This window comes from Anguilla rostrata, chromosome 12, assembly GCF_018555375.3.
Source record: "Anguilla rostrata isolate EN2019 chromosome 12, ASM1855537v3, whole genome shotgun sequence".
Lineage (NCBI taxonomy): Eukaryota > Metazoa > Chordata > Actinopteri > Anguilliformes > Anguillidae > Anguilla > Anguilla rostrata.
The window spans coordinates 14698487-14710473 of record NC_057944.1 but is presented as its reverse complement, the minus strand read 5'-3'; the positions used below and the strand labels follow the sequence as shown (position 1 = coordinate 14710473).

General features: G+C 40.0%; 1 protein-coding gene and 1 long non-coding RNA gene across 7 annotated transcripts; both read left to right on the top strand.

The window, feature by feature from the left end:
* Window positions 1-228: 228 nt before the first annotated feature.
* Window positions 229-8001, top strand: LOC135235523 (interleukin-18-like). Of its 6 annotated transcripts, none has more exons than XM_064301061.1 (6): window positions 251-4609; window positions 5803-5896; window positions 6113-6124; window positions 6590-6721; window positions 7269-7417; window positions 7679-8001. In XM_064301061.1, the coding sequence occupies exons 2-6, from the start codon at window positions 5833-5835 to the stop codon at window positions 7889-7891; spliced, it is 570 nt and encodes a 189-aa protein (XP_064157131.1). In that variant the 5' UTR covers window positions 251-4609; window positions 5803-5832; the 3' UTR covers window positions 7892-8001. The 6 variants fall into 6 exon arrangements, with proteins under 6 accessions (XP_064157135.1, XP_064157134.1, XP_064157131.1 ...); XM_064301060.1 differs by having other exon boundaries at window positions 253-4555; XM_064301063.1 differs by lacking the exon at window positions 6113-6124 and having other exon boundaries at window positions 252-4609.
* Window positions 8002-9114: 1113 nt separating this feature from the next.
* LOC135236959 (uncharacterized) lies at window positions 9115-11820 on the top strand. Its single transcript, XR_010324719.1, has 2 exons — window positions 9115-10045; window positions 10354-11820. It is a non-coding gene; the product is annotated as an uncharacterized LOC135236959 (long non-coding RNA).
* Window positions 11821-11987: the final 167 nt, after the last annotated feature.

Here is an 11987-nt window from a genome sequence, read left to right as displayed (position 1 = left end):
AACTTCAAAAAGTTAGGAGCACCCACCAAAATGTAAGGAGCACCAACCATATATGCAATAGATTTTTTATTGATAAAAAACGACAATATAACAGTACGGTTTACAAGTCCAGTTAAACTGTCATGCCTAAAATGTGTCGACTCTTCAAGGAATTGCGTTTTATGCATTCAAACGACAAAGCGCTTCTCGTCACATTAATATCGCTAATTAAATCAACCGCCAGAAAACAGCATCGGAGAAATTAGCTGTTTCAATCGGGTTTAGCTCTCTATGTCGCGTGACAGTGGAGTGCAGCGAAAGGGAGTGATTGAAGGCTAATATTAACCAATTTAAAACCAGCATTAAAGGTAAGAATGTCAAGCTCACGATTGGTTAGAAGGGTCACCGTCAGCTCACAAGGCACATACTGAGTGTACTAACTAGCGAATGTACAGGAAAAGAGAGGTTCGACTGGAAAAAGAAAAAAAGGTTGCACCAGAACAATTATTTGCACTCGCACAAAATGCTCCCAATTATATTTCGAGGTCGCACAGATTAAATTTCGGGAGCATAAAATGGTCGCAATTTCCAGCCCTGTTTGAGACATTGACAAAAAGGTTAAACTATTCGAATTAAAATATAAGACAGTGTAGGCTATCTAAAGCCTGGTGCACACTAGATGATTTTCAAATCTTAACCGATTTAAAAACGTGGGAGACCACAGACATAACGACAGGTTTTTAATATTTTAATCGTAAGAACGCACACACCAGACGATTCAGTCAAGACGCAGGACCACACACTTGGCGTTTATACTAAACAATTTCAGAGTGGCGATTCCAGGGACTTTTTTTTATTTCCGCAAGGTGATTCCCCATCTCCATGGAGACCACAACGTTACAATAATTACATACATAATACAATAATATTGATACTTTTGTTGCTACGTGCAGTTGCCTAACCGCATCGAGTAAAAAAACAATATCGTCCGCAGAGAACTTCTTCGGTTTCGGCAAGCCGAAATTAATTCGGGTGGTGACGCTTCCCGGTCAACTCGCTCTCATTGGCTGTTGCGGGTTTCTGCTCAATATGCCATCGCTGTTCCTTTCACACTACAGAATTTCAAATCGTAAATATCAAACATGTTTGATATTTACGATTCGAGATCGGGGAGACTCCGATCCAGTCGGTAACATTAAGATTATGTCTGTAAACCCCTCACACTACAGGATCATTTGGTCAGATAATCGGTTCAGATTAACCTCGGATTGGGAACGCCGCCGCGATTATCGGGAAGAGCGAATCGGGCACAAAATCGGCCCAAATGTCCTCTGGTGTGGGGCCAGCATAAGTGTGTGTCTGTCCGGTGTTTATTTGTTTTAGAGAGGCACCATATATTTTAGATGCAGACCTAATTTTACTTAGTGTTACAATAACTAATTTTAAATTGTCCTGCTGAGATAAAGTCATTTGTTTTGGTCATGGAAATTAAGTTAAAGGTTGTGGAGAAGTCATGTAAAAGTCATTGAAAATCATTGGTAAAAAAGTGTATGAACCCTGCTTTTAGCTGATTCTGGGATATAGGAGGATACCCAGTGTCATTATGTAGCTTGCATAATGACAGCTGTTCATTGGCGCATAAAGCAAGTTCATGGAGGATGCCATGTCCTGAACAACTTGGTAAAAGTGTTTGGAGGGAGCGCTGGGGAAATGGGGTGAAAGGTTTTTTTTTCCTTTCTCCAAAACCTCGCTCTCTTGCTCGTTTGTCCAAACGAACACACTGCACCTTTAATACTTACAACAAAACAAGATGTAACCTTAAATATTCAAGTCACATAAAAAAGAATGTTCTCAGATTTAAAAAAATAAGTACTACCTTTAGTCAGTGCAGCTATACACCCAAAGAATCTCAACTCAATCACCGGAAACACAATAGAAAGTTTGTCAATACGTCATTTAAAAAACAGTATTATTTCTGATCCACTCATGGTTGCTAATGTGCTCAATGAATGTTTAACCTCTTCTGTTCATGAGCTTGCAAATTAATTTGCATCTCCACCTACCTCTAACAATGAAATGAATGATGAAACAAATTGTATACACTTATGTTTATTCTATGCACTTCTGTACCTGTATCGGCAGTATCAAAAACACTTAAGTGATTGAGGAACTCAAAATAAGGACATCTGTCAACAGCTGTGTTCTTAAAAGTACATCATCATGCCTTCCTTCCATTGTTTCATACCCTCATTAACTTTCATAAGTGCATTCACAAGTCAGATTTTCGCCACACTGGAAATGTTCCCTAATATCTCCAGTTTTTAAATCCAGTGATGCCCAATTAGCATCTATTAAGATTTTGCCTGTTCTTTCAAAGGTACTTGAAAAGATTCTAACAATGCAACTCAAAAGCTAACTTGAAAGTCAACATCTAAACAACCTCCAATTGGATTACGAAAGCAACGCTCTACTTTATTTGCTGCTTTGCTCTTCACTGACCACTTCTGCTGTGCTCTTAACATTGGTCAAATAACTGGAGCCATATTCACAGACTTTAAAGCATTCCCTACCATTAACCATACAGTCCTGTTGAAACTATGACATTTTAACATATCACCTGCTTCTGCCACTTTGATTACATCATACCCAGTAACTACTGTCATTATGTAGCTTGCGGGCCACCTCTAAGGACATGGCTAAATTTGTAGATGTCAGAATCATTGAGATGTATAAGAACTGGAGACAGCTTCTGCTAACCGGTTCCACGGTCCTTTACCTGCGAACATACAGTCCTTAAAGCATGATCATTGTGTCACTGGTTAAATGCATGTTAATTTCATGTCTCTTTAAAGGTGGGGAGGCTGGGTGCACCATCGACCTTTCCATGACAATTTCGTGTTTGCTGATGCCAGTCTTTCTGGCAGGTGTGTTCCTCATAGCTATGAGGTCTTAAGGGCGGCACAGTTCTGTTCTATTTCAACAGCAATTTTTGCCAGTTGCAGTACCCCATTTAGTCTTTCTACCACTACTGAAGATTGGGGTTGGGATGGGGTGTGAAATGTTTGTAAAGGATTGCAAATTCTTTAATCACCTTTCCAGTAAAATGAGGATCCATGTCACTGTCCAGATATTGACAAATACCAAACCTTGGGCAAAAATCTCTGGCTAATAGCCATGGTGGTTGCATCAGCATGTCTGGTAGGAAATGCGTCTATCCAATTTAACCACATGTTGACTAATAAAAGTACGTATCTTTCCCCTTTACATCGAAACATTTCTAAAAGTCCATTTGAATATTTGCAAAGGGAGGAGGAAGTGAGACCTGTGTGGTATACTTTTGCCTGTGCCTGGATGAAATTTCATGCACTTTATGCAGGCAGAACATATCTGCTGAGCTGTAGTTGGAAATTTGGGTGCCTACCATTCTTTTGTACAGGATGTCATCTGGCAAAAAAGATTGGGGCGCTACAGTGCTGGTCAGACCACTGGCACCAAGTCCGGTTTGTGCAGAGTTTGCAATGTGAATTTAACCACAGCTATTTCTCAGGAGCTGGGGTAGCCTCTAGTGGGGCTGCTAAATCAGAAATAGTAAGGATAACCGGAGGAGTTGGCACACTAATGAATTGCACCCATGGAGGAGGCTGTTGGGAAGCATGTTTTGCAGCTGCGTCAGCACAGGCATTCCCACATGATACAGAGTCAGTAAGTTAAGTTTAAAATGTAAAAGCTTTGCATTTAATCAGTTTTCACTTCCTCATGGCATCCCCCCAGATATACTGTTAATCATCCAATGGCATAGAGGTCTGTCTTAGGGAGGCAGCCCATATTGCAAAATCAGGGACAGGCATTTATTTCAGTTCCCTTTTTAGCTGAAGTTCTTTAGTAGCAGCAAGTATGAGAAAGGTTAGAGGTAGTGTGGTTAGTGTTGTAATTTGTACTTCAGAACATTCTGCTTCCCCAATTGCCCTTTTTATCCACAGTCCCTTTTTGAATATCGTGTCCTCCAAAAACATTGTGATGGTAGAGTAAAATTAGTTATTTTTACCACGGCGCGCAGGAACTTCCGCCGTACGCTATGCATGGCAAATTGTGGTCACGCACTCACTCACTCACGGAATTTACCTGTGAGACAATGAAGATCATGTGACGTTTTATTCAAACGTGGATTTACACATAAAATTGAGAAAAAGAACGCAAAAAATCGATTATACTTAGCCACGTTAGACGGGTTATTTTTTTCCACATGCATTGCAAAAAATGTGTGATAACTGGTGAAAGAATTAGAGAAAACTGAGCGTGTTTTTAATAGAACGCTAAATAGTAGTTACAATGTAAAGATGCTACATTGTAAATACTACAGGATATATGGCAATGACTGTAATGCTGTTGGACTTTAAAACCATTGTATAGTCTAGGGTTTGGAAGGGGCATATTTTGAGTTTTGGTATTGGGCTAGTTTTCTTCGCCATTGGGGTGGTTTTGGGCTGGTTTTGATTGGCCATTTGGCTGCTAATGTCACGAAGACCTGGAAACCCTGCTGCTTGCAAAGCTTCTAACGGACAAACTCTGTGGCAAGGTGAGTAGGCTAACGCTAACAACATCAATGTGACTTCAACCAAGACTAATATTGGTAAGTTTTCTATTCGTTATAATTCTTGCATGCTAACAATGCTTATTTCAAGATATTTATAAGAGTGAGTTCATATTTATAACAGAGCTAGCTGTATTTCCACTTAGCTAACAAGTCACTCTTTTTATTATATTTCTACTAGTAGCCTAGTGTTTCCATAGCTTTTTCAGGCGAAGTTATGGTTTGTCCTCAAACTTTGCTTTCTAGTTTTTTAAAGAGAAGGGAAGGAAGCCTGCTGGTTATAAATAAAATGAATCCAAACAATGCTGGGTCAAGTGAGCGAGTGAGCACCCCGAGGTGTGAAAACTACAGAAAAATACTGTTACATGTAGAATTTAAGCAGATCGATATTAGTATTAAAGTGATTGACTTGGAAAAATCACTGACAATATGAGAGTTGTGAAAGGTGTGGGTAAGTAATACTAACATGGTGGTTCATTGCGTGGTCCAGTGCTATGTCATGATTAACTTGGTAGTAATGTATAGGGAGAGAGAACTGGTGCGCTCCATAATTTTTGGGACAAATACTTTTTTCCCCCTTGATTTGGTTCTGTACTCCACAATGTTATGTTTGTAATCACACAATTCACAACATTTTCATCTTTTATTTAAGGGTATTTTTATACACTTTGGTTTCACCATGTTGAAATTACAGCATTTTGTGATACACAGCCCCTCATTTCAGGGCACCACAACGTTTAGGACATATTAATTTTATGTAAATGAAGTCATGTTTACGGCAATTTAGAAGACACACGTTGAAAGATATTTGTTTGTGAATAGTGAAATACATTTGTGACTCCTGTCTTTTTTTATGGATCACGATACACGTATTTGTCAATAATTTTGAGACTGATCTCTTTCAGTATTTTATAATATTTTCAAGTTAACAATCCTGCATAGTATGCCTTTAAACTCCAGTACAGACTGTGACGGGAATGGTTGTGTGAAAATCCTTTTCATTGTCTCCATAGAGAAATTCTCCTTTCATCCAGAAATCCATATATGGATAAAGGTTTAGCTCTGCATTAGCCTGCGGTCCAGCTCAGAACGTAATGTCAAGTTTAAAAAAATGTCTCATTGTCCTCAGCGTTTTTATAGACAGCTTGACTAGGAAAAACATCTGGGGTTGAACTTGCTTTGAATTTGTTTGGAGTTAGTTGCCATGCTCCTGATGTATCTTTCTTGATCAGGATAAGCTAGGACCTGATAAGGTGGCCAGCATGGCTGTTGATGAGCAGCATGTGAAGTGTGGCACCATATATGAAGATGAAATCATTTTGGAAGGTAAGCCAACAGAAAATGTATCACATGATTACATTACATCATTGGTTTTTTCTTCACTTGACACAATTATGGGATATCCAGAAAAGACAGTCATAGCATCACTTTAATGTCACCTTAATATCTTTCGGCTGTTTCATGTCAGATTTGAATATGTTTTTACTGAACTCACTGTTTCGTCTGTCTCTGTTGTCTGTTTACGGTGGGTGACCTGAGAAGTTATGAACACAGGTAATGTACAATGCAAGTATCATACCTGCCGGAGTAACCTGCATAATGGAACCGTTGGTGTACAGCAAATTGTACAACTTTTCTGGATATTAATCTGGTCTATGTTACTACATTTTGCCAGTAGAGATAGACGTTTTGACTGAGAGTAGCAACTACAGAGGGAGGAAGTAGCCAGTCACCACAAGGTTGCAGGGTGAAGAGATCTGGCCGGGTGAAGGGTTTGTAGGGCTTGTTAGGGAACCATAACAATTTAACAATTATCAAGACAACAAATAATCCTATTTAACAATAGCCTTAGCATGTTTGACATGCATACCTGTTATTCCTGCAATGGTTGATATTATCTTAGGCATGGCAGTCACCCAAGCGTATGAACTTGCTGGACAAACTAAAGATTGTATTTTTTTTTATTTAATGAGAATTTTGTGCCAAATAATTTCACTAGAACTTTTTTTCTATCTGTAGGCCTCAAGTATGATGGTTTTAAGGCCGATAAATGTCTCACTAGAGTAATCCAGAACAAGAATAAGCAGTTCCTTGTGGTAGATGCAGGGTGCTTGAGATTTGAAGAGAGGAACAAGAGAGAGAGCAGAAAGGGTAAGAACACCTCAGGTGATGGAAATCCCATCTATCCGTCCATCCATTATCTAACCTGCTCATTCCTGGTCAGGGTCACGGTGGGTGCTGGAGTCTATACCAGTATGCATTGGGCAAGAGACAGGAATACACCCTGGACGGGTCGCCAGTCCATCGCAGGTCACACACTGCATTCACTCACACACTCTTCAGACACTACAATTAACCTAACCTGCATGTCTTCAGACTGTGGGAGGAAACCGGAGTATCTGGAGGAAACCCACGCAGACATGGGGAGAACATGCAAATGCGACACAGAAAGGAAATCATAAGTGTGATATTTTATGAAAGATAGATGTCTACTGTGCTAGTGTGCCCTGTGTCTGGTCCTTATTGGTATGGCACTCACTCATGCATTCTGAAATTTGAACAGCAGAGGGACTATAGAGGTGAGGGCTGAAAGAGAAGTATGGTGCTGTTCCTTTTACAAATACCTTTATGCATTAGATCTGAATTTTGAATTTCTTTTGAAAAATCTTATTATATTCCTTCCCTTTTTGGTTTTCAGAAGAGTGCCTGTTCGAAATCTGTTGTTACCAGAACTCTGACATGTCCGCTGGACTACCTGTCATATTATCAGTGTGTGATGGAGGAGAAAACAGGATCATCTGCTGCTATGACGATGGAAATGAAAAGTGTGTTTACGCCAAACTACAGGTAAGGAGTTCTGCATGTAAGATGGGGTATAGGTGAGCCGATAGGCTATCAATGTTAAAATGATACAGATAATTGCAAGATTGCTTCACTATCTTTATGGTTTTGGTGGGCAGTAATATTGTAGTTATTCTCAAGATGGAGGGGTAGGGATAGTAAGTGTGGAGAGTGAGGGGATAAATATGAACCAATTCAAAGAAATAGATCTCCCAGCCTATTTTTTTTTAAAAAGCATTTTTTTATTTTCCCTTTTCTTTTTCTCAGGACCTACCTCTTCCTGGTTACATAGAGGAGTCCAATCATGAGGCCATATTCTTCCTACAGAGTGTGAAAGAACAGAGGAACTGCTACAGATTTAAGTCCTCCTTGTGGCCTAAATGGTTCCTGACTTCTGAAGAAGGAGATGATCTTGTAAAGCTGGTGCTGAGAAAGGCTGGGGAAGATGTGGTAGAGGGGTTACACCTCCTCAAGCCATAAGGAAAGGGCTTTAAAATTTATAGGAATTAATCAGCTGTAACTATTTTGAGAAAATCCTCTGTCATTCCATGTTAATTTCCATTTGGTGAACCCACAAATTGAAGGCTTCTAGGTAACGCCGGGCACCCACCGCACGCGTCGCGTATGCGTCGCGTAAAAACAGCAGGGCGAAGCAGCACGGCGCGACGCGTAGGGTGTCTCCACTGGTTCCGTTTGTGTCGCGCAAAGGCTTGCGTAAAAGCTATATATTCCTAGTAGCTCTCGCAGTCTGCAGTGGGCTTTTACATCGTGTATTTCACGTTTGTTCACGACTGTTGATTATGGGTTAAGTGAATACTTTGGTGAGAGACCTTTTTCAGTTTGTTAATTTGGTAATATTTCGTTAACTCGTAAATACGTGAGAAAGTAAACGCTTTCAAGAATTACCATAAACTTAAATCGCAACGTAGCCTGCATAACAATCAATCTCAAACTGTATTAATTTATTTGCTTGGTTAACAAGCGTGCCAATTTCATGAAGAATATGTAATGATCATAATAATAATAAATAATCCGTAATCAACCATTGGGAATTCCCGTGTTGTCTTGTCATTCACGTCAAAACATTTATAGGATCATATTTAGTAAAATCAGCTAATCATGAAAAAGACAGTAACAGTTTAATCTTGAAGAGATATGAACACCACAACGCCATGAACACCGGAAGCTTTGAAGTACAAGTGCGATAGGCTACGTCTTTCTGTGGTGTATTTTCAAATTTACCCCACCCCCTCCGCAAAATAAGACAGCGAAACTAAGTTTGCCTTTTCCCCAGGTTCCAGTTATTTATTTATTTATTTTTACAAAACGAAAAGGCTTGTATTTTTTTTTTGGTGCTTATAAAATATCTGGGAGGTAACTAGGGACACACCCCCAGTAATATAAGGATGAAATATAAATCAGAGCATGTATACCTAGCATTTTAGAGCATATTTCTGTGTATAAACAGGCCATCGTGACGCGCGACAAGCCGAAAAAATAGAACTGAAGCGAAAAACTACGCTTCAGTTCGCTTATGTCGCGCGAGCTTCGCAGCCGGTACGCGACGCGTTCGCATCTGGTGGAGACGACGTCGCCCGCTGCCGTTGTAATAACAGTACTTCAACTACGCTTCAGTTACGCGCGTAATACGCGCGTAGTGCGCTCGCGGCCGATACGCGTGCGGTGGGTGCCCGGCTTAATAGTGTCTGTTAATAAATTGATGCCGTAGCTGAATTATATTTTTTGTTTTAAACCACTTTGTGATGACTGTATAAGGTCAAACAATGCAATATCCAAGAGAAAGTTCTCTCATAAATAAGCTTGTTGGTTCTGTTTGATTTTTCTTGAACAATCTTTGTGAGCCAGAATTGCAAAAGCACTGGATATGATTTCCTCACTCTTTTTTGTAACCAATGTGTCCTCCTCTTTTAATATTCCCCAGTAGTTGCAGCTATTCTCAGTTACTTGCAATCTTGCACAGTGGATATGTTGGATGGAAAAACAGCGATGAAGGTCTGTTTGGGGTCAGGCTGTCTGTAATGTTTTCATTTCCTTTTTGTGAATTTCAGGACTTAAAGGGGAATTGCACTTTACAGAACTTCTGCTTCTCATGACCCTTCTAAGGAATGTCCTTCTAAGGAATGTGTCACCCTTCATTTTTCGATTAATTATTTAATTTTAAATGTGTAACGTTAGAAACAAAGACCTATTTCTTTTAGCGCACATAGTAGTACGGTTTCCGGTTTTTTCTTCTTCGATTTCTTTTCGCGGCAAAATCGGAAAGAAGTGAAGCAAAACATTTTGTTAACTTAGCATTGAAGGCGAACAAACTAACGTCTGCTAGCTTTTGTTTGATGCGATATCGGTGTAATAATGAGGTGCATTGTATCCGGTTGTTATAATGCCCCTGTTAAACTTGACTTGAAAGCACATTTTCATTGTTTTCCATGCGATGCAACTTTATGCCAGACATGGCTGGATGTAATCAGACACCCCGACATAACAGCCGAAGAAGTTCACAAACGAGGACTAAAGGTATGCAGCGACCACTTTGAAGGCACTGACTACCAAGCCAACCGCCTGAAGCCAGGAGCTGTACCTACCGTTTTCCCATCGTTGGTCAAACCGCTCGAGGTAGGTACTATGCGGGTTGGCTAACGCTATCGCGTCTGTCTGTGGTACATAGGATGTCTACCACCAGTTGCCGTTTGTCCTGGGAATAGCCTGTGGTTCCTCAATCTCGGCCCGCTCCTGACTCGCTCTCGCATGATCATCCTGCAAATTAGCCAGCTCTTCTTCTGTGTATTCTGGCTTGAATCGATAGGGCACAACAATCCCATGATCAAAAACAAAACCTCCTTCGTCCTCAGACATTTTCGGTTTCGCTAGCTAGTAGTCATACAACACTATTTCTACGACCAACCTAATGTTATTGTCTGCAGGTACCCCCACATCAGAAGTCGCGCAATGATATGCATCCTCGAGTTCGACACTAAACTGCCTGGGTCTACTTCCTGCATTTGTAAAGGAAAACAACAACACGGTGTAAAATATTAACATAATGAAATAACTAATCGAAAAATGAAGGGCGACACATTCATTAGAAGGACAATATCAGTCATGAGAGGCAGAAGTGTTATAAAGTGCAATTCCCCTTTAAGCCATTCATTTAAGTCATTTAATGGCAAAGGAAACACATCTGGTTCCCAAGGCCTAAACTGGCTGCTGATTGAAAGGAAACCATAAAAACCTGTGGACACTGCAGTGCTACCACACTCCTTTATATGTGCATCCTAGCCTGTGGTGTTGGCAGGGTTTCTCTGAATTAAACCACTGAAAGTACAATGAAAGCATCAAGGACAAAAAAAAATCCCATTCTGCTTGCTGGTCAGGAGAAGTAGAAAGCCTCCTTTGCTCACCAAAAATGGAAAAGATGGTGGCAAAGACCAAGTCCATATTACCAAGAGTCTGGTTAAAGGGGCAGTTCTTCAAAAAATAAAAAATAAATATTTCCACTTATCTAGTGAGCTATCCAATTTCCCAGAGATTTGATGAGATTTCTAGATACTGCTTATGCTGCAACAATATTTTAAAGCAATATTGACAATGCTCCCCAGAATACTGGCGTTCTTTGGTTTAAACTTTGCGTGGATATGCACAACTAGCATACTTAAGTAGAAAGCAGTTTTTGATGAAACCATGCACAAGGTCTGTAGATGTTCATGAGTAACCGTGTCATATTTGTTAAGAGACATTGCTGACCAGTTTTTCAGACGTTAATAGTTGCCGCTTTGAGCGCCACAAACATCAGCACTGTTGAGGTCTGTTATATCAGGGTGAGCTGCGGCTAGATATGCAGATATCTAGAAAACTTGTCTAATCTGAGCTAATCTATCTGGATAGATAGATCGAACTCTGGATAACTGCCTGTTTAATGTAATGAAATAACAAAAAGGACACTGCAAATCACCTGTCTGATAACATGCATCACATAACTTTTTCATCATTGTTTTGCAAGTGAAAACAGCTAGGCAATCAAAAAAATTTAAAAATTATTTATACTTAGTTTTATTTATTTAAGTTCTACTTCTCTAACTAATAAGGTGGTTGTCCATGGTACTAACTTGCACAGTGGGTAAGGAACTGGGCTTGTAACCAAAAGGTCCTAGGTTCGATTCCTGGGTAGGCCACTATTGTTGTACCCTTGAGCATGGTATTTAACCTGCATTGTTTCAGTATATATCCAGCTGTATAAATGGATGCAAGTTGCTCTGGATAACAGCGTCTGCTAAAATGCCTGTAATGTGTCTCTTAGAGGGTATAAAGGGTTACTGTCAATAATGCTTTTTTAAGTGTTGACTGTCAGCAGGCATACTTTTTCTGCAGAAATAAAGACCCTTATAACTGGATCTAGCATCAAGTGTTTTCCAGACTGGATTGCCCCTTTGTTACAAGTGGATTTTTTCTCAGCCCAACATCCCCATTTCTGACATGTTTCTATCTGCTGATTTTAAATGTGTGCTGCACTGCAGCCTGGAGTAGGAGTCAGATAAAGGTGTCAACAAGTAATCACTTT

Excerpts from the sequence above, each read along its gene's own strand:
- LOC135235523 (XM_064301061.1), top strand. The coding sequence starts at position 5,833 with ATGGCTGTTGATGAGCAGCATGTGAAGTGTGGCACCATATATGAAGAT. Across the intron at positions 6,722-7,268 it reads CAAGAGAGAGAGCAGAAAGG|AAGAGTGCCTGTTCGAAATC; the intron begins GTAAGAACACCT and ends TTTGGTTTTCAG. Across the intron at positions 7,418-7,678 it reads GTGTTTACGCCAAACTACAG|GACCTACCTCTTCCTGGTTA; the intron begins GTAAGGAGTTCT and ends TCTTTTTCTCAG.